This window comes from Engystomops pustulosus, chromosome 2 (genome assembly GCF_040894005.1).
Source record: "Engystomops pustulosus chromosome 2, aEngPut4.maternal, whole genome shotgun sequence".
NCBI lineage: Eukaryota > Metazoa > Chordata > Amphibia > Anura > Leptodactylidae > Engystomops > Engystomops pustulosus.
The window spans coordinates 55,744,238-55,767,298 of NC_092412.1; the positions used below are offsets into that span (position 1 = coordinate 55,744,238).

Sequence of the window (23,061 nt, forward strand, 5' to 3'; positions counted from 1 at the left end):
AAAAAAGACCCTAGCTTCCTCCCATATACAAATAATAACCTTATATACTTACCCTTGATGTCTTCTTCCACGTACCTTCACTCCTAATGGCGATCCGCTCACCTTCTGTAGCTCCTGCACCGCGCGCCTCTGGTCACGTGACTTACGCGACCTGACGTCAGGTCGCGTCAGTCACGTGACATGGGCCGCGCGGTACAGGAGCTACAGAAGATGGGCGGATCGCCGACGCGGGGCTTGGAGGTAAGTATGGGGGCGGGGGCGGGCGGCAGCTCGACACCGGGGCAGTTTAGTTCGGGGAACTTTCCCCCGCGGCACACTCAACCTTGTGTCGCGGCACACTAGTGTGCCGCGGCACACAGGTTGAAAATCACTGCCTTATAGTAATAAGATTGTCATAGAGGTTCGCTTACCCACTATAAGCAATAATTTACAGGCAGTCCCAGGGTCCCGAGCTAGGTTCTCTAGGTTTGTTCTTAAGTTGAATTTGTATGTAAGTGTATATTTTATAATTGTAACCCCAACCAGGGTCTCTGTGACAATTGGATATTAAAAATGTTGGATTGTCATTAGAACCATGATTAACAATAAAGCTTCATTGCAGATGCCTTTACTAACTGTTATAGCTGTTTATTGTAGCCTTAGGCTAAAATACAGTAAATCACCAACATCCAGAGGTCCATTTGTAACTAAGGGTAAGTCTGTAAGTCGGGTGTACTTAAAGGGAACCCGTCACCACTATTTTCACAAATACAGGTAGTGACAGGTTCCTATAGAGCTCTAGTAACTATGTGACACCCTGCTTGTAGCTAAAAATTATGCCCCTGAGATTCCCATATATTGAACTTTATAGTTTTATCTGGTAACTAAGCATGGCTACAGCGAGTCCTGGTGGGCGTGGCCTCCTCAGGCTGAGTCCAGCAGCTCCTCCCCATCCTATTTCTGTATGCTGATATAATGTCATGTGATCACGGTGACATCATTGCAGGTCCTATAGCTTTTGTAGCATTAGGAACTGTACACTAAGCATATATGTCATGAAATCACAGCAGCCTGCATGGAGAGGAGTAGGAGTCCATGGAGGCTGCTGTGATTGTTTTATCTGCTCAGATATGTACATGGGGTATAGTTTGCTAATATTAAGTAGCTTAAGGACCTTTGATGAGGTCACCCTGGTCACATGACATTGGGCCACGTTCACTGGACTTGCTACAAAGCTGCATAGTTACCAGGCACGATTATAACTCTGATTTTATGAGGATCTGAGGGAAACTACTTTTAGCTGCAAGCAGGGTGTCAGATAGTTACTAGAGCTCTATAGGAACCTGCCACTACCTGTATTTGTGAAAATAGTGGTGACGGGTTCCCTTTAAGTAGGGGACCGCCTGTATTGCCAATTTTATCATCATTTTTAAATCTCCTACTTCCTCCGCTAATCTTGCGACAGATGAGAATATTAGCGCCGTGCTGCCACAATATTTCCGGCACAGAGTGAAAGGGGGAAGCACCTTGAGAGCAGGGATACAGTCACAAGTGCTTTGGGTTGGGGGTGGGGGGTTGTGTAATAGCCAGAGCCACTGGAGGAACAGAGCTCCTAATAAACATATATTTCTATTCATGCTGCTGGGATCAACTTTCCTATATTTCCTTTAAAGGGAACCTACCACCACAAATCTACCTATAAAGGTAGATCGGGTGGTAGGTGGATCAATGGGACGTGAGGATAGCCCTTTTAAGGGCTAATCCTCATGTCCCCGCACTTCTTTAGTAACTTTTATTTGACTTTTATGGTAATTTTATTATGCGGCTACTGGGGAGTGGAGTAGCCGCATCTGAGGTTACACGAGGCGGCTACTCCACGCCCCGGTAGCCTCTTTTCTCCTCCTAACCACCATCTTGGGCGCGCGGCTGCGCGCCCGCGGGCCTGCTGTTCTGCGCATGTGCAGACGGCAGGATCGTCGGACGAGGGCGCGCAGCTATGAGCAGCTGCGCGCCGAAGATGGTGAGTAGGAGGGGTAAAGATGGCCCTTAAAAGGGCTATCCTCACGTCCCATTGATCCACTTACCACCCGATCTACCTTTATAGGTAGATTTGTGGTGGTAGGTTCCCTTTAAATGTATAACAAAAAGAAAATAGGACCCTGAGGTTGATGTGGACCTACACCAGGACTTTGGTATATGCCTACAACAGGACTTTTTAACCTTTGTTACTATAGCTGTTGTAAAACTACAACTTCAGAGTTCAGTTGTTCACAGGACTCCCATAGACCTAAATTAAGCATGTTAGTTTCTGCTGAAGGTTGTTGAACTACGTCCTACAAAGCATGAAGGTCTGAGCTTTCCAATGACAAGGGGCTTGTGCAGAGAGATCATGAAGTAATCCTACAGCTTAGTAACGGCCATGGCATGAAACTAGAACCAAGTTTATTATTTAGCCCACTGTTCTTTAAAATGTTGCTTCAGTACAGTAAGTTAAAGTTCATTCAAGAACAAATCTTACCACAAGGTGTAAACACAGAGTTTCAAATGGGGATATGTCTGGACTTTTGGATCTGACTTTTTCCTTTTTAGCCATTCTGTTGTAGATTTGCTAGTGTGCTTGGGATCATTGTCCTCCTGCATGATCCAGTTTCAGCCAAGCTTTTGGAGAGGTGAAGATGGCCTCACATTCAACTCTAGTATACTTTGGGTTACAGAAGGATTAATTTTCAATGACTGCAAAATACCAACATTCTTTGGTTGCAAATCAATTCCTAATCATTCCCCTTCTCCCCCCAGTGCTGGACACTGATGTAAAGTGTCTGTGTTGATTTGCTGTGTTTGGTTTTTCTTTAGCATGACATAGGGCATTGTGGCCAAGCAACTCTTGTTGGTGTTGTGTTTTACGGGGCATTGTTCCAAGAATATGATTGTATGTTTAGATGCAACCTTACAAACCAAAGCCACACTCCCATCTCCCTTTCAGTAAGTAGGGTCATTCTCGAGAGAAAACTTCCACAAAAATTTTAAAAGCTCAGTCTTTTTGTATAATCAAAAACTTGAACATTTAAACTCGAAAAGACTAGAATCAGTAACTGCTTTAGATGTGCAAAATTGATTCCCCTGCCATTTCTCAAATATAGACTTTCATTTACTGGACTTCCAGATGTTTTGTCATGATGAATGTGAATATAATAGTACAAGAGCTATTGCTTACTATACTAAATTCTACCTTCTTAAAATGTTACAGACATCAAACAGCTTCAATCTATAGTTTATTTTTAGTATCAGCAATGTAATCTCTTCTCCATCCACAAGAGAGCATTACACTCTTATATATCCATTGGAATCAAGTAAAGAGCACCTCTGCCCACTTAGTACCCAGATTCATCAAGCTCAATTAAAGCCACTAATGTCATGTAAAGCAAGAATGATCATTATGTTCCCTCTCTATTAACTTAAGTGATTATAAAGAGAAATATCAACTGTAGTAGAGATGATTGGTGTGATCCCAATGTCAGGTGTCTTTGTTATCTAGTAACAATCATTTGGTCATTGGAAATAAAAGATTGTATCAAGTAACTGCAGGCTGCTCCAAACTGAAGTGTAGGTGAATTAGCAACGATCCTTAAGGTATCCATACAAGTTGAGTTGGTCTGGGATTTCTAAGGTTCACTAGATAAAACTAGCCATCAACTCCTAGGAAATAGCTGATAACTGGGTTGTCTTCTGCTGGAACTGTGGGTTACAATTTAAAGGGAACCTACCACCACAAATCTACCTATAAAGGTAGATCGGGTGGTAGGTGGATCAATAGGACGTGAGGATAGCCCTTTTAAGGACTAATCCTCACGTCCTCGCACTTTTTTGGAAACTTTTATTCTGCACATATGTAAATTTTTTTATGCGGCTACTGGGGCGTGGAGTAGCCGCATCTGAGGTTACACGAGGCGGCTACTCCATGCCCCGGTAGCCTCTTTTCTCCTCCTACTTACAATCTTCGGCGCGCAGCTGCTCGTAGCTGCGTGCCCTCGTCCGACGATCCTGCCGTCTGCTCATGCGCAGAACAGCAGGCCCGCGCCTGTGCAGCTCCAGTTTCGGAGCAGTGACCGCGCAGGCGCGGGCCTGCTGTTCTGCGCATGCGCAGACGGCAGGATCGTCGGACAAGGGTGCGCAACTACGAGCAGTTGTGCGCCGAAGATTGTAAGTAGGAGGAGAAAAGAGGCTACCGGGGCGTGGAGTAGCCGCCTCGTGTAACCTCAGATGCGGCTACTCCATGCCACAGTAGCCGCATAAAAAAATTTACATACGTGCAGAATAAAAGTTTCTAAAAAAGTGCGAGGACGTGAGGAATAGTCCTTAAAAGGGCTATCCTCACGTCCTATTGATCCACCTACCACCCGATGTACCTTTATAGGTAGATTTGTGGTGGTAGGTTCCCTTTAAGCCCACTGGAAGATCCTCTAGTACTCTGGTGGACCAGCCTGACACTCAGCATACACTTTCATTACATTCTCCTTTATCTGACCCCTTTGCCTCCCAACCTTGGCTTGGCTTAGCTGAGCCTACATGTCTTCTGAATGTGGAGAGAGGAGTGGGATATTGCCTTTTTCTCTTGAGAGAAGTTTGGTTGTTGAAATTCAACATTCCCCATCTTTCTCCTCTCCTGGCATCATAAGGGTAAAGTCATAGCTCCCCTGTATATGCCAAGCTCTCTTTTGTAAGACCACCTCCACAGTTATCCGGCTAAGTTTCCATAGTATTGTATATGCCAATGATGCCAGGTGTAATTATTTTCAGCACCCAATATCCTAATTGATATTTTTTACTTGTTGTGGGTCCTAGGCTAGAGCAGACAGCCTGGCACTGCCCACTTGACAGTATAAAGACTCATTTGCATGTTTAATGAGGAATCAATGTCCTTGATTGCTTCTGAATTATTAGAGCTATTAGAGGATCCAAAGAGTCGGTGATGGTCCTCTTGAATAACACATTTTATTATTAGAAAAGTTAAGATTAGCTCTTTTAAATTCTACTAAATTGTACATCTCTGTTTTTCGCTTAAAGGAGATTTCAATCAAAAAGCAAAAGTCGTACATGCCACTCTGTTCTGCTCTATGGGACTGCCACATATAGGGGAGCACGGTCCTGTGGATCGGGATAGCCTTTGTTTATGGGACAACCCATTTAAAGGGGCATACCAACCCCACCTAGTGATCTTTATGGGAGTAGATTTCCAGATTAATACATTTCAGACTAAGAATTTCAGTCTGATATTACACAGGAACCCATGTCACCCAATCCACAAATCGAATTATAAGATGTAAGGCTCTGGAGTCTCAATGATTGAGCAATGGTTATAAAGATTACGCCCCACTATAACATTGCACATATTGCAGTAATCCTAGTTTTGAACTTGTGGATCGTACAATATTCTCTGTTTCTGAGCAAGGCAAGTTTGGAAACTCAATCATACAGTACTTGTCAATATGTCAGAAATATGTGTCCGGTTCCTGTAATTCATGAGCACTTTCTGTTATTGCTTCGACCACAGTCCACATCCATCTCTCACTGTCTTCCTTTTTTCCAGTAGTTAAAAAGAGAATATTATAGTAAGTAAATTAACTATGAGTTTGACAAGGGATTACACAGGCTTTGAATTATTAACCTGAAACCAAGCAAATAGACTTAGGCCCCTTCCACACTTGCGTTTTTCACATGCGTGTTCTGCGTGTGCTTTTGACATGCAGAACTTGCATTGGATTCTGACTCATTGTAATCAACAGGCTTTTTCTGACTTGCATTTTTTTCATGCACACACGCGCATGTTTTTTTAAACATGCGTTTAAATCTCAGCATGCTCTACTTTTGCAAGTCATGCGTGTGAAAAACGCACCATATAAGTCTATGGAGACGCCTCAAAAACACATTGCACTCTGAGAGACATGCAAGTCCAATCCAAGTGCAATGCATTTTTCACGCATCAATTGCCATTGAAAAGATAGAGCTCAGTCCTGAGTCCTTTTCACGCACGTTATTTGCGTGTGAAAAACGCATTGAAATTGCATTGAAAATGCGCGTGAAAAACGGAGACACTGAACAAACTGTTACTGGAAACTGATCGAACTCTGATGAAAAATGGCAGTTTTTCACTGACCAAACCCTGATCAGACTCTAACGTGATCTGCAATGCGAGTGTGGAAGGGACCTCAAAGAACAGGAAAGTCTAGGAAAGATTTACAGAATAGATATGTGATAGTTACGTACAGTATATGAAGAATGGATATCCTGATTAGCATAGGAATGGATACCACTGAGTGCACATAAATGAAACCAAAGAAAATGCATATTGGGTGAGGGCCGAATTGATCAAACGGTATAGACCATCAGCTCTGCTTCCAGCATTATTCATGCTCTAATGTCTGTTTTGTTGCATCACAATTTTGCTAAATAAGATGAGATTTATTTTATCTACTTTGTGCTTCTTGTGGGCTTTTCCAAGATTCTGGAGAACCCCTGCTCCGGTTCCAGGTTCATGCATCAAAGTGGTCTCCTGTCCTATGTCAATGATGGCTCAGCCAGAAGTGCGGGGGTTATTCAATGGTTTCAGTGGACCACAGGAAGTCACTGGTGATGTAGCATCCTGTGGTCAGCTGAGGCAACTGATTGGCCTGAATGGACACTCCAACCCCATCTGTGCCATAAGACCAGAAATCTGGAGGTGGAGAAACCCAGTGGTTTTTGGGATTGCTGAAAAAAAATTGAAATTATTATTAAAATGATATATACTATTAGAAATGAACTTTATGTAGCCTAACAGAGTACTGTAATATGACAATCCATACATTTTTGTATGTATTCATAACATTTTCACCAATTAACTTGTAATAAGTATTCAGCAGGTGCACAGTGCTAGGTGCCATGGGATGCTGATTTCTTCAAAATAAATGTTCATTTTGGAATACAATTATTTAAAAACTTTTCTTAATATACAGTTATTGTAGGCTAAACACCTACAAACAGAACATTAAGCCAATTCAAAAATTACATATATTTTATTGCATATTCAGTAAAAACAACAAATTACAATACATATACAATTCAACAGGGAGAAGCATGTGGGTCAGTGGGGCTATCACATAGAAATGTTAAAAACATGTGGGACGGGATCAAAAGGTGGGGTACATAGTCATATGGATCACATACATATACAATTTCAAATGCATAATGCAATTCATACCCAATAGTGGGTTGCTGTGCAAATACTGCAATAAAGTGCTTGCCATACAGCTTAATGTACATAGGTTCCCTATGGGTATATAAAGTGCTCAATGCATGTGCAAATCCTAAAATAGGAGCATACCTTTAGCCATAATACACCACCCGTCTGCCACAAGCAGGTTCCCCGACGCGCGTTTCGGCGCCGAAACGCGCGTCGGGGAACCTGCTTGTGGCAGACGGGTGGTGTATTATGGCTAAAGGTATGCTCCTATTTTAGGATTTGCACATGCATTGAGCACTTTATATACCCATAGGGAACCTATGTACATTAAGCTGTATGGCAAGCACTTTATTGCAGTATTTGCACAGCAACCCACTATTGGGTATGAATTGCATTATGCATTTGAAATTGTATATGTATGTAATCCATATGACTATGTACCCCACCTTTTGATCCCGTCCCACATGTTTTTAACATTTCTATGTGATAGCCCCACTGACCCACATGCTTCTCCCTGTTGAATTGTATATGTATTGTAATTTGTTGTTTTTACTGAATATGCAATAAAATATATGTAATTTTTGAATTGGCTTAATGTTCTGTTTGTAGGTGTTTAGTAGTTGTTAGCCAATTTATGATTTGACGCATTAAGGAAAAAGGGAATCCCCTCTAGGAGTGCATCATGGCGATGCTATCATGGAGAAAAAATGCATTAATTTTAATATCCCTTTTAGCACATGTAGCCCGTATTTTGGAGTTATTATAGGCTGTTGTTATTTATAGTTAGTTGTTGGAGCTCCTTTTGTCTAAAAATCAGTAATAGGGTAAAATACAATATATTTAAACACCAACTGAGAAAGCTTCAAAGTTTGCTGCATAGTGACTTACGTGATAGAAATACCAGCACTTTCTCAATCTCAACTCCTTCATTGAAAGGGAATAGAGATGAGCGAACACTAAAATGCTCGGGTACTCGTTATTCGAGACGAACTTTTCCCGATGCTCGAGTGCTCGTCTCGAATAACGAACCCCATTGAAGTCAATGGGAGACTCGAGCATTTTTCAAGGGGACCAAGGCTCTGCACAGGGAAGCTTGGCCAAACACCTGGGAACCTCAGAAAAGGATGGAAACACCACGGAAATGGACAGGAAACAGCAGGGGCAGCATGCATGGATGCCTCTGAGGCTGCATAATCGCACCATTATGCCAAAATTATGGGCAACAGCATGGCCATGACAGAGTGACAGAATGAAGCTAGATAGCATCTAAAACATCCAATAATTGACCCTGACACTATAGGGGACGGCATGCAGAGGCAGCGGCAGCAGGCTAGAGAGTGTCATGGCGACATACCCTAAATGGACTCAGGCTTCAAACCAATGGGTGGCAGAGAGGAACCAAAGGAGGTGAGCAAGAAGCGCTCAAATAATATCGGTACATGATAAAAGTTTGCCAGTATATTTTGTGGATTACACAGCAGGGTGGCGACAAAGTTAACATGGAAGCCATGAAAACAACCCAAAATTCTGCCTGACACAGCTCGTTTGATAAGGGGACGATGTATGGAGGCAGTGAACTAGTAGTAGATTAAAGGTGCTGCAGTTAAAACTATGTTAGTTGGATCTTGGCATGGAGCTGGCGCTCCGCTGCCAGGCGAGCTTTCGCCAATCCAAGCCCCTGTCTCTAGGCTACTCCCCAAACAGCACTTCTAAGAACCTTTTGTATAAGATCAAGTGTAGTAGCGTTCTTATAAGTTTAGGATATGCCGGGTGAGGGGAATGTAAACAGATGCGCAAGAAGCGCTGAAATAATATCCCTAAATGGTAAAAGTTTGCAAGTATATTTTGGGGATTACACAGCAGGGTGGCGACAAAGTTAACAACTTTGATGTGGAATGCCCTGTAATAGCTCTTGGGCGGTGTGCCTTTTATCGCCTAGGCTCAGCAGTTTCAGCACCGCCTGCTGTCGCTTAGCGACGGCACTGCTGCTGTGCCTAGAGCTACCGACTGATGGCGCCATGCCCACGGATGGTAATTCGGAGGAGGAGGAGGTGGAGGAGGGGTGGGAGGAGGTATAGTAGGCCTTTGAGACCTGGACCGAGGTAGGCCCCGCAATTCTCTGCGTCGGCAGTATATGACCAGCCCCAGGGTCAGACTCGGTCCCAGCCTGCACCAAGTTAAGTGTAGTAGCGTTCTTATAAGTTTGGGATATGGCGGGTGAGGGGAATGTAAACAGATGCGCAAGAAGCGCATGATGCGCATGGAGCTGGCGTTCCGCTGCCAGGCGAGCTTTCGCCAATCCAAGCCCCTGTCTCTAGGCTACTCCCCAAACAGCACTTCTAAGAACCTTTTGTATAAGATCAAGTGTAGTAGCGTTCTTATAAGTTTAGGATATGCCGGGTGAGGGGAATGTAAACAGATGCGCAAGAAGCGCTGAAATAATATCCCTAAATGGTAAAAGTTTGCAAGTATATTTTGGGGATTACACAGCAGGGTGGCGACAAAGTTAACAACTTTGATGTGGAATGCCCTGTAATAGCTCTTGGGCGGTGTGCCTTTTATCGCCTAGGCTCAGCAGTTTCAGCACCGCCTGCTGTCGCTTAGCGACGGCACTGCTGCTGTGCCTAGAGCTACCGACTGATGGCGCCATGCCCACGGATGGTAATTCGGAGGAGGAGGAGGTGGAGGAGGGGTGGGAGGAGGTATAGTAGGCCTTTGAGACCTGGACCGAGGTAGGCCCCGCAATTCTCTGCGTCGGCAGTATATGACCAGCCCCAGGGTCAGACTCGGTCCCAGCCTGCACCAAGTTAAGTGTAGTAGCGTTCTCATAAGTTTGGGATATGGCGGGTGAGGGGAATGTAAACAGATGCGCAAGAAGCGCATGATGCGCATGGAGCTGGCGTTCCGCTGCCAGGCGAGCTTTCGCCAATCCAAGCCCCTGTCTCTAGGCTACTCCCCAAACAGCACTTCTAAGAACCTTTTGTATAAGATCAAGTGTAGTAGCGTTCTTATAAGTTTAGGATATGCCGGGTGAGGGGAATGTAAACAGATGCGCAAGAAGCGCTGAAATAATATCCCTAAATGGTAAAAGTTTGCCAGTATATTTTGTGGATAACACAGCAGGGTGGCGACAAAGTTAACAACTTTGATGTGGAATCCATGAAAACAACCCAAATTTCTGCCTGACACACCTCGTTTGATAAAGGGACGATGTATGGAGGCAGCTATATGGACGACTTTTGGAGGTAGCAATGGAGACAACGTGTGGAGGCTGCTATGGAGACAATTTAATTTGGATAGTGCCTGTATGTGGCAGTCCCAAACATTTTTCAAACCAGAGGAGCAGGTAGGTGGCCCTCCAGTAAAATGGGATAGATTGAGTGCCTGTATGTGGCAGTCCCAAAAATGTTTCAAACCAGAGGAGCAGGTAGGTGGCCCTCCAGTAAAATGGAATAGATTGAGTGCCTGTATGTGGCAGTCCCAAAAATTGTTCAAACCAGAGGAGCAGGTAGGTGGCCCTGCAGTAAAATGGAATAGATTGAGTGCCTGTATGTGGCAGTCCCAAAAATTGTTCAAACCAGAGGAGCAGGTAGGTGGCCCTGCAGTAAAATGGAATAGATTGAGTGCCTGTATGTGGCAGTCCCAAAAATGTTTCAAACCAGAGGAGCAGGTAGGTGGCCCTCCAGTAAAATGGAATAGATTGAGTGCCTGTATGTGGCAGTCCCAAAAATTGTTCAAACCAGAGGAGCAGGTAGGTGGCCCTCCAGTAAAATGGAATAGATTGAGTGCCTGTATGTGGCAGTCCCAAAAATGTTTCAAACCAGAGGAGCAGGTAGGTGGCCCTGCAGTAAAATGGAATAGATTGAGTGCCTGTATGTGGCAGTCCCAAAAATTGTTCAAACCAGAGGAGCAGGTAGGTGGCCCTGCAGTAAAATGGAATAGATTGAGTGCCTGTATGTGGCAGTCCCAAAAATGTTTCAAACCAGAGGAGCAGGTAGGTGGCCCTGCAGTAAAATGGAATAGATTGAGTGCCTGTATGTGGCAGTCCCAAAAATTGTTCAAACCAGAGGAGCAGGTAGGTGGCCCTGCAGTAAAATGGAATAGATTGAGTGCCTGTATGTGGCAGTCCCAAAAATGTTTCAAACCAGAGGAGCAGGTAGGTGGCCCTCCAGTAAAATGGAATAGATTGAGTGCCTGTATGTGGCAGTCCCAAAAATTGTTCAAACCAGAGGAGCAGGTAGGTGGCCCTGCAGTAAAATGGAATAGATTGAGTGCCTGTATGTGGCACTCACAAAAATTGTTTCAAACAGAGGACCGGGTAGGTGGCCCTCCAGAAAAATTAAATGCATGAAGTACTATAGCAAGAGCCAGTGGGCCCTGTCAAAAAATAGCCAGTTTCCTCTGCTTTACTGTACAAAGAGGAGGAGAAGGAGGAAAATGAGGAGGAGGAGGAGGAGTGGATCAATTATTCAGGTTGAGCTTCCTTCACCTGGTGGAGATTGGAAATTCTGAGAAATCCAGCCTTTATTCATTTTAATAAGCGTCAGCCTGTCAGCGCTGTCAGTCGACAGGCGTGTACGCTTATCGGTGATGATGCCACCAGCTGCACTGAAAACCCGCTCGGACAAGACGCTAGCGGCAGGGCAGGCAAGAACCTCCAAGGCGTACAGCGCCAGTTCGTGCCACATGTCCAGCTTTGAAACCCAGTAGTTGTAGGGAGCTGTGTGATCATTTAGGACGATGGTATGGTCAGCTACGTACTCCCTCACCATCTTTCTGTAAAGATCAGCCCTACTCTGCCGAGACTGGGGACAGGTGACAGTGTCTTGCTGGGGTGACATAAAGCTGGCAAAAGCCTTGTAAAGCGTACCCTTGCCAGTGCTGGACAAGCTGCCTGCTCGCCTACTCTCCCTCGCTACTTGTCCCGCAGAACTACGCACTCTGCCGCTAGCGCTGTCAGAAGGGAAATACTGTTTCAGCTTGTGCACCAGGGCCTGCTGGTATTCATGCATTCTCACACTCCTTTCCTCTCCAGGGATGAGAGTGGGAAGATTTTGCTTGTACCGTGGGTCCAGGAGAGTGAACACCCAGTAATCGGTGCTGGAATAAATTCTTTGAACGCGAGGGTCACGGGATAGGCAGCCTAGCATGAAATCTGCCATATGCGCCAGAGTACCAACGCGTAAGAATTCACTCCCCTCACTGGCCTGACTGTCCATTTCCTCCTCCTCCAACTCCTCCAACTCCTCTTCTTCTGCCCATACACGCTGAACAGTGAAGGACTCAACAATGGTCCCCTCTTGTGTCTCGCCAACATTCTCCTCCTCTTCCTCCTCATCCTCCTCCACCTCCACCTCCTCCGATATGCGCTGAGAAACAGACCTCAGGGTGCTTTGGCTATCAACAAGGGAATATTCTTCCCCCGTCTCTTGTGACGAGCGCAAAGCTTCCGACTTCATGCTGACCAGAGAGTTTTTCAACAGGCCAAGCAGCGGGATGGTGAGGCTGATGATGGCGGCATCGCCACTGACCATCTGTGTTGACTCCTCAAAGTTACTCAGCACCTGACAGATATCAGACATCCACGTCCACTCCTCATTGTAGACTTGAGGAAGCTGACTGACCTGACTACCAGTTCTGGTGGAAGTTGACATCTGGCAGTCTACAATCGCTCTGCGCTGCTGGTAAACTCTGGATAACATGGTCAGTGTTGAATTCCACCTCGTGGGCACGTCGCACAACAGTCGGTGAGCGGGCAGTTGGAGGCGGCGCTGCGCTGCCCTGAGAGTGGCAGCATCTGGGCTGGACTTCCTGAAATGCGCACAGATGCGGCGCACCTTCGTGAGCAAATCAGACAGATTGGGGTATGTCTTGAGGAAACGCTGCACTATCAGATTTAACACATGGGCCAGGCATGGCACATGTGTCAGTCTGCCGATTTGCAGAGCCGCCACCAGGTTACGGCCGTTGTCACACACAACCATTCCCGGCTTGAGGTTCAGCGGTGCCAGCCACAGATCAGTCTGCGCCGTGATGCCCTGTAATAGCTCTTGGGCGGTGTGCCTTTTGTCGCCTAGGCTCAGCAGTTTGAGCACCGCCTGCTGTCGCTTAGCGACGGCACTGCTGCTGTGCCTAGAGCTACCGACTGATGGCGCCGTGCCCACGGATGGTAGTTCGGAGGAGGAGGTGGAGGAGGGGTGGGAGGAGGAGGAGGCATAGTAGGCCTGAAACACCTGGACCGAGGTAGGCCCCGCAATCCTCGGCGTCGGCAGTATATGAGCAGCCCCAGGGTCAGACTCGGTCCCAGCCTCCACCAAGTTAACCCAATGTGCCGTCAGCGATATATAGTGGCCCTGCCCGGCAGCACTCGTCCACGTGTCCGTGGTCAGGTGGACCTTGTCAGAAACGGCGTTGGTCAGGGCACGGATGATGTTGTCTGACACGTGCTGGTGCAGGGCTGGGACGGCACATCGGGAAAAGTAGTGGCGGCTGGGGACCGAATACCGAGGGGCGGCCGCCGCCATGAGGTTGCGAAAGGCCTCGGTCTCTACTAGCCTATAGGGCAGCATCTCCAGGCTAAGCAATCTGGAGATGTGCACATTAAGGGCTTGGGCGTGCGGGTGGGTTGCACTATATTTGCGTTTCCGCTCCAGCGTCTGGGGTATGGAGAGCTGAACGCTGGTGGATGCTGTGGAGGATCGTGGAGGCGACGATGGGGTTTTTGTGGCAGGGTCCTGGGCAGGGGGCTGACTAGCAGCTGACACAGGGGAAGGAGCAGTGGTGTGCACGGCCGGAGGTGAACGGGCTTGTTGCCACTGAGTGGGGTGCTTAGCATTCATATGCCTGCGCATACTGGTGGTAGTTAAGCTAGTAGTGGTGGAACCCCTGCTGAGCCTGGTTTGGCAAATGTTGCACACCACAGTCCGTCGGTCATCCGGTGTTTCCTTAAAGAACCTCCACACTTCTGAAGATCTAGCCCTCGCCGCAAGAGCCCTCACCACGGGAGCTTCACTAGTTGACAGTGGCGCTGATGCACCAGCTCTGGCCCTGCCTCTCCGTCTGGCCCCACCACTGCCTCTTCCAACCTGTTCAGGTCGAGGACTCTCCTCCGTCTCAGAAGCACTGTGTTCACCCGGCCTCTCAACCCAGCTTGGGTCTGTCACCTCATCATCCTCCGATCCCTCAGTCTGCTCCCCCCTCGGACTTCCTGCCCTGACAACAACTTCCCCACTGTCTGACAACCGTGTCTCCTCATCGTCGGACACCTCTTTACACACTTCCACTACGTCAAGAAGGTCATCATCACCCACAGACTGTGACTGGTGGAAAACCTGGGCATCGGAAAATTGCTCAGCAGCAACCGGACAAGTGGTTTGTGACTGTGGGAAGGGTCCAGAAAACAGTTCCTCAGAGTATGCCGGTTCAAATGCCAAATTTTCCTGGGAGGGGGCAGACTGGGGGGGAGGAGGCTGAGGTGCAGGAGCTGGAGGAGTGGCGATTTCGGTGACATGGGTGGACTGCGTGGAAGACTGACTGGTGGTGGACAAATTGCTCGAAGCATTGTCAGCAATCCACGACATCACCTGTTCGCACTGTTCTGGCCTCAACAGTGCTCTACCACGAGTCCCAGTAACTTCAGACATGAACCTAGGGAGTGTAGCTCTGCGGCGTTCCCCTGCTCCCTCATCAGCAGGTGGTGTCTCACCCCGCCCAGGACCACGGCCTCTGACCCCTGCAGTAGTTGGACGCCCACGTCCCCGCCCTCGTCCTCTACCCCTAGCCCTCGGGTTAAACATTTTTAAAATGAGAGTTATAACTTTATTTTTTTTTTTACTTTTTTTTTTTTTTTTTTGTGTTTTTTTTTTTTTTTTTGTGTTTTTTGTTTTTTTTTGAGTTTTTAAAACCAAACAATGCTATCCTATTGCTATGGCTATTTTCTAGCCAAGTATCAAAGGAAGCACAGTACTATGCCAGATGAGATGACACTGAGTTATTGCCTAATAGAAATCCAACCCCTACTGAATTTTGCCACTTCGGCCTTTGCTATGGATATGTGCGCCACTAAGCGCAGAACACAGCGGTCGCAAGTCCCACTACAAATTGCTCAGAATTGGCAAGTACATGCACTGCAGAAACTACAGCCACCAGCAGATCAACCAGAAATCAAATATATAGAACGCTACTGTAGGCTTCAAGAAGCTGTTTGTATTCTCCTATGGCTATTTTCTAGCCAAGTATCAAAGGAAGCACAGTACTATGCCAGATGAGATGACACTGAGTTATTGCCTAATAGAAATCCAACCCCTACTGAATTTTGCCACTTCGGCCTTTGCTATGGATATGTGCGCCACTAAGCGCAGAACACAGCGGTCGCAAGTCTCACTACAAATTGCTCAGAATTGGCAAGTACATGCACTGCAGAAACTACAGCCACCAGCAGATCAACCAGAAATCAAATATATAGAACGCTACTGTAGGCTTCAAGAAGCTGTTTGTATTCTCCTATGGCTATTTTCTAGCCAAGTATCAAAGGAAGCACAGTACTATGCCAGATGAGATGACACTGAGTTATTGCCTAATAGAAATCCAACCCCTACTTAATTTTGCCACTTCAGCCTTTGCTATGGATATGTGCGCCACTAAGCGCAGAACACAGCGGTCGCAAGTCTCACTACAAATTGCTCAGAATTGGCAAGTACATGCACTGCAGAAACTACAGCCACCAGCAGATCAACCAGAAATCAAATATATAGAACGCTACTGTAGGCTTCAAGAAGCTGTTTGTATTCTCCTATGGCTATTTTCTAGCCAAGTATCAAAGGAAGCACACTACTATGCCAGATGAGATGACACTGAGTTATTGCCTAATAGAAATCCAACCCCTACTGAATTTTCCCACTTCGGTCTTTGCTATGGATATGTGTGCCACTAAGAGCTAAACACAACGGTAGCAAGTCCCCCTGCTAATTCCTCACAAAATGGTAAAAGATGCAAATTAAAATAAAAAAAGTAGAACGTTATTGTAGCCCTAAGAAGGGCTGTTGGGTTCTTTGAGAATCACTCCTGCCTAACAGTAAGCTAATAGAACACCCTAACGCTTTCCCTGAGCAGCAGCAGCTCTCTCCCTAGCGGCATCCAGAGACAGAATGATCCGAGCAGCGCGGCCAGCGGCTAGTCTATCCCAGGGTCACCTGATCTGGCCAGCCAACCACTGCTATCGACGTGTAAGGGTACCACGTCATGCTGGGTGGAGTGCAGAGTCTCCTGGCTTGTGATTGGCTCTGTTTCTGGCCGCCAAAAAGCAAAACGGCGGGAGCTGCCATTTTCTCGAGCGGGCGAAGTATTCGTCCGAGTAACGAGCAGTTTCGAGTACCCTAATGCTCGACCGAGCATCAAGCTCGGACGAGCATGTTCGCTCATCTCTAAAAGGGAAGCTTTCAGCAGAAATTGACCTAATAAACCATCAGTAACGCATCTTACATTAAAGAGGACCTGTCACCCATAATTTCGGCACTAGGAGCTGCTAGGAGTGATACGGTGCTGCTCTGTAGCCCGGGAAAAGATAGGACATGTCCTATCTTTTCCCATGTTATGGCGCCATGTGCCATATGTTCCTATGGAGAGGGGTGGGGGTGAGCAGCGCTCACCTCCTCCTCTCTCCACACTCTGCCGTGTGCCCGCCATGCTACGGTACGGCGGGCAACGGCAGCGTGCATGTAGCCTTAGAGTGACAGCGTTACCGGAAACCTCCGATAACGCTATCTAACACTGCGGCAAAGTACAATGTAATCATCGGATCGCTTGCAAAGCTGTAATCTTCCCCGGACAGCCCCGGGGAATCTATTTTTGACTAGGAGATTTCACATAGTAGGATCTCATCTCAAGGCCACTATTGGTCTATTTGCATTCTTTAGTTCGGGATCCTTTTCAAGTATGATCCAATAACGAATGTTATTGTCATTTGGACCAAAATCAAAAGTGAAAGTAACTCTGTCTCTATCATTTTTCTTATTTCTATTTCTTTGCAGTAATTGGTTTCTATCTAGTTGTAATGCCCTCTCATATGCCTTCCCAATAATGTCATCTGGGTACCCCCTAACTCTAAGCCTATCCCTTAATTCTACTGCTTGCCTCTGAAAAGACTTGCCATTATCATTTATACGTCTGAGACGGACAAATTGACCGTATGGTACGGCTTTTTTCACATGATCTGGATGCGTGCTATTATAGTAGAGTAACACATTCGTAGTTATGGTTTATGAAACCCATTTACTTGAATACAATCAGTGATAATGTCAAGTTGGGCACCCAAAAATTCTAGATGCTTGTCTCCGAAATTGCTCGTGAAGAGTATGTTCATCCTGTTGCCCTCATTCAAAAAATTAACAAAGTCATGAAATTCTTGTTCAAATACAGACCAGGCCATGAACACATCGTTGGTGTACCTCAAATAAGTATGTATATGTTTAATAAATGGATTTTCAGTGTTGAGGATGAACCTACTTTCAAACACTGCCAAAAATATGTTGGCAATGTTGTACATGCGACCAGTGCGCCCACGGACGTGCCTGTGATCTGATTAAACCATTGATTATTACATAAAAAGGAATTATGGGTTAGGATGAACATAAGAGCTTCACGAACAAACTTGAGCAGGGCCTCACTTTTGCCTGCCTTGCATAGAACCAAGCAGATGGCTTCAACCCCTTCTAGGTGTGGGATCCTCGTGTAGAGGCTCTCTACGTCTATTAAAACAAGTTTGAGGTCCTTACACCAGGGGATACATTCGACTGCCCGTAAAAATGAATTAGTATCCTTCAAGTACAATGGAATATCCATCTGGATGGGTCTCAATAGCCAATCTAAAAATTGCGATAAAGATTCCAGCGACTATAGGATGGACGGGGGGGGGGGGGGGGGGGGGTCGGCTCAGTGACTTATGAATCTTTGGGAGTAAGTACCAAGAGGGCTTTTTGGGAAATGCATGGAGGAGCTTTTCAGCTTTTTTCACCAACAAAACCTTATTTTCCACTGAACGTCTTAGAACTGTGCACAGCTGGGAAACATACTGTATTTAGTTATGGGATCACTCAGTAACCGTACATAGGTTGAGGTATCACTATGTTGCCTTTCGACTTCTTCGATGTAGTAATTTTTAGGTGGTTTGGCCACCTGACCCAGACATATTGGTGGCTGAACAGCAAATACGGCTAATTGACACCCTCAACAACTAGCCTTGGCTGTGATTGGCCAGGGGGACACCCCTTTCAGTTGCAGTCTGGCAATATGTCCAGGTCAGACAATCATGCTGAACCCTACTTGAATGTTGGTCCGACATCCTCACTCTTTAAAGTATGTCTGAAGATCTGATAAGAAAAGCTGATTAGTGTGATTTTGTTTCATTCTGTCCTTACTAGTCTGAACACTGATTTACTTTTTTCTTATCTGTGTAAACTGATTCAGACCACACCCATGTGTCTCCTTTAGATTTCCAGAAAACTGAAAAAAATGGCAGAAAACTGCTTAAATCATCTTGTGTACCAGATTTTCTGGCTATTTCCCCGTATCTTGACTTAGGTCTTATTTTGAGCTTGCTGGGGTTTATCTTGAATTCTGTATTTTCCATTCTTCAATCATTTTCTTTGACTGTCAGTTCTGTTTGCAAATGGCCTTTAGGTTTTAACTCATATTTTGTCTATGGTGTTTATATTCAACCATCTTTGTCTCCATGTTTGCACTTTTCTGCAGCAAGGGTATGTCGATTGGTTGTCACATTTCGCAAAGGGTAAGCTGAGCAATTAGGTAGGGAAAGCTGGGAAGGGGTTTTAGCCTTAGGGCTCACTGTCCTTGTCTGCCCTTCCAATCCATCTAGGTCTTTCCCTCATCCTGCATACCATTTTTATTTCTGATGCCTTTGTATAACTGTGTGCGGTGCTATAATATGTGATATGCCTGGTCTAAGTGAATAAGGGTTTGAGCGAACATTTACTTTCATAGCCACAAACATTTTAATTCCATTTTATATACTGAAATATGATGTCAGAAAACTTATCTCCCAAGGTCAAGTATTACACACCACAACCACAAGTATTTTGTGGATGAGGGGCATTATCCTAAAAACAACTCTTATAATGGCCATAAAATATCAACAAATAGTTATAAAATGACACAGAAATAATGTCATGCAAAATTATTCCAGTGAGTACTCTAACGATGAAAAGAGATAATGGAAAAAAACAGAGCGACACCATGAGAATACAGATTTGGGGAAATTATCCTTGACTCTTTCTTTCTTTCTTTCTTTCTTTTTTTTTCATATATTTTTGCGTTGACCTTAAAGTAAACTAAAAATTCCAGATTTGCATAAACCCCAATAGTAATCACCATTTCACCTCAAATCAAGCCCCATTTTTTAAATTCGAGCAGGCGAATTTGTGATTATAAAATGTCATTTGAGTACTGTCTACAGAGGAAAGAACCGAACGTCCAGCTGTAGTGTTCTGGACCTCTGTCTTTTGGCAGCAAAATCATCCGGATTGTGTCTGTGGAGTCTGCATTGTGTGATACCATGCTGCGTGCTGCCTGGCGATGCGTTGCACTCAGAGAAAACTTGACGTGACTAAAAGATAGCAGACATGTCTTGTCAAGGGCTGGAGTATGAAGGAATACTAAACAGCGCGTCTTGCCTAATGCTAAGCTTCTTTGTGGAGAGGTTCCCTACTGAAGATGTGCAGTGGCAGCTTTTCTTCCCCCTGAAGTTTATAGAGAGAGTATTAAGTAATAACTGACAAGACAAGCTGCCTTCTGGAGCTGAGTGACGTCTCCTCTGACATGGAGTAGTAACTACTTCACAAATCAATGGAACTATACAGTGTATCAGTCACCTGTTGACAAACCTATGGTGAATCCCAGCATGTCAAATCTTACTTGTATGTATCAAAGTGTCGCAAGTTTGATCAGTGGAATTCACACCTGAATGTTTTTTTTCAGTTCTACAATCATAAAAGATAGATATGTAGATAGCATAAAATCAACAACCTTTCACATGGATAAAGTGGAAAAGAGATGGATGAATACATAGAGGATGATGATGATGGTATAATATATACAGGCTGAGTTATTTCAGAAGCAAAGTTAATAATGATATATCTAAATGGGTGATATATGTGTATATGTAATAAGTATATTGTGTAAGTATATGTGGTGTTTATATACCTTATGTATGTTTTGCTGTATGTGTGTATATGGTGTGTGTATGTATATAAGTATATGTCTATGTATATATGAGTGTATAAATGAAAATGTGTAAGTATACAAATATGTATATTTTTTAAGGGGGGCGGAGGGCCCCATTCAAAAGTCTGCAATGGGGGCCTGTCTCTTCTAGTTAAGCCCCTGATCCCTGCCATTCAAAGGTTGTGGAAAGCCAGTTTGTACAGGGCGAGCAGTGACAACTCTACCAGGCACATCTCTTGAGCAGGGGGAGCAAAAAGAAAAGGCCAGTGTGCCTCTTTTCCACCAAAAACACACAATGGAAGATCATATTTGTCCCATAACTTGGACATAATTCATAAAGGGGTAAAGGGGATTTTTGTACATTCCTATCGTGAGTTTAAATAACCTAGCTGGGTGGGAACCCAGTCAAATCGCAGAACTCCCCTAGTCTAGTCATCCCAAGTTTGGTATGGGGTGAGAGGTAGCAGGGTACCCTGATGATTGAAAATGCCACAATGTAACATCTTCCAATCAAAAGTTATCAAGTTTCAATCAAAATCATCCACAGGGGGTACCTTTCTGGAGGGAGGGGGTAGTGCGGACCTCCCACTTTCAGTGACATCACAGTCAGGGTTGTGGGCCAAAAATCCACTGGATTTAAATTGGGAAATCCGGGGGAACCCCTTTGTCAGTCTGGGGAACTCCTTCACCACTGGAAGGCTGCCAAATTGTCTTTGGTGCATTCCCTCCAAAAGTATTTCTAACTATTCCATAGTAAGGGTATTTTATTTCTTTTATCCCATTTTATTTTTTATTTTATGTTTGTATATATTGTATGTATATAGTTTGTAACCTTTTTTATCTGACAAGTTTATATTTTTATGAATGTATTGTACCGCCATGTATATTTAAGTTTAACCTTAATAAGCCTCTGCTTGCCTCAGAGATGTTTCCGAAGGAATTACATTACAAGGTCCCATAGCATATTTCGTGATTGGAAGTTTCATGTGAATTACCAGTGTACGTTGTCTATGGCCTTCTCAGATTAAGTAAATCTGTGGGTGGTGGCAGTGTGTTGAGGAGTAGGGAGTAGCTTGGTAGTAAATTTAGAGTAAATACACCATCTTGCATAGGTGGGTTTTATGGGCTAAATTGTTGGGATACCCTAGTGTAAGTATACTCCATAATTGAACTCAAAAGTGGGGGTTCATCACCACAAGATAGATAACTGTTGGTGTGTTTGACCCGGACCCCTGTGATATACATTCCTTTACTATTTTATAATGCGCATGTAACCATCTCACATTTACTAGTCCTTGAGGATTTTCATCTTCTGTTCATTTTTAGATATTACACTAAATTCATTTTGGTTTTAGATCTTATTTGTAAAACAAGACAAAATACTGTGATGCAATAGAAATAAGCACTCGCTTGGAAAAACCCACTTATTTTCCATTATATTGTCTTTCATGGTCATAATTCTGCAGCATCACTGCTTTAAGGACTAAGAAACAAATGCACAGTCGTAAGGAAATAATGGCTAATTGAATGTGGGCCGGCAGTTAATAGTAATGAACTAATTTTCCACTAGGCAGGAGGAAAAAAAAATAACCCCATGTGGCACATTAAGAATGACCTGTTTTTACCGAGTCTCCTGTTATTCCAGCCTAGAATATGTTTGAGCAAAGACAATAGCACAGTATGATTTTCCATCCCCAGCTGACTGCAGCATGTACCACTAGGCAATTAGTTCACAGCCTCCTGGGGCAGGACATTTTTGCAATTTGTGTTTTATTTATTTGTTTTCGACATTGGAATTATTATTACTGCTTTATTAAACAGTGAGAGACGTAGCAGCATAAAATGTCATTTATATGTCAGTAACATGGTGCCTTCCTTCTCTCAGGTCACCCTCAGCATATTTGAGTTGGCCTCCTCAGCGGGTATCCCATGTGATGTGGACCCCAGCCTGGTTACAGCTCTGTCAAATATGAAAACAGGTAATACGGTTGATACTATAAACAATGATCATATCATGTGTACATTATAAGCACAGATAAGTATTTTATTACCAGATTATAACTTGCCAACATCATTTTGTGCTTCTTAACTTTGGAGAGGTGCAGTGCAGTTCACTTGCAGCATGCTGGAAACTTCTTTTTTTCACCAAAATTTGTGGAATGGTGAAGGAGCAGAACAGGACACAGACTATTATACAGAGAAAACCAATGAGGGAAAGTCTACTAAGCTCTGATCTTGCAGGTGCACAAGCAGACATGCAAAGTAAAGGAAGCAGTATAGACAAAATGCTGCCAACAGATTATTACGCTTGGTGGAGGTGGTAGACCACCTTAAAGTATGTGGCCTATTTGGAGCCTTGCATTTTCAAGTGCATTGAATTTATGGATTCAAATAATTTACTTCCATAATTTTACTCACAGAATCACATTTACATATAACTTATACCATGTGGGGAACACTGTAGAAAAAAAAACTAGAATTCCAGTGTGATTTAAAATATATACCTGCATAATTTCCTTCCATTATGCTATTTCTGAGAAATTCCCATTGCAATCTGTATGCTAATACTGCACCCAATGTGTATCCCCTCAAAGCACTGCTATCCCTACCTGTATCACTCCCCTCTT

General features: G+C 44.7%; 1 protein-coding gene across 1 annotated transcript in view; it reads left to right on the forward strand.

The window, feature by feature from the left end:
• NCKAP1L (NCK associated protein 1 like) overlaps positions 1-23,061 on the forward strand; it is a 158,684-nt gene that overhangs the window by 84,373 nt on the left and 51,250 nt on the right. Inside the window, exon 27 of the mRNA XM_072134686.1 lies at positions 22,320-22,413. Within this exon, the coding sequence (XP_071990787.1) occupies positions 22,320-22,413 (94 nt within the window). The remainder of the gene's footprint in view (positions 1-22,319; positions 22,414-23,061) is intronic.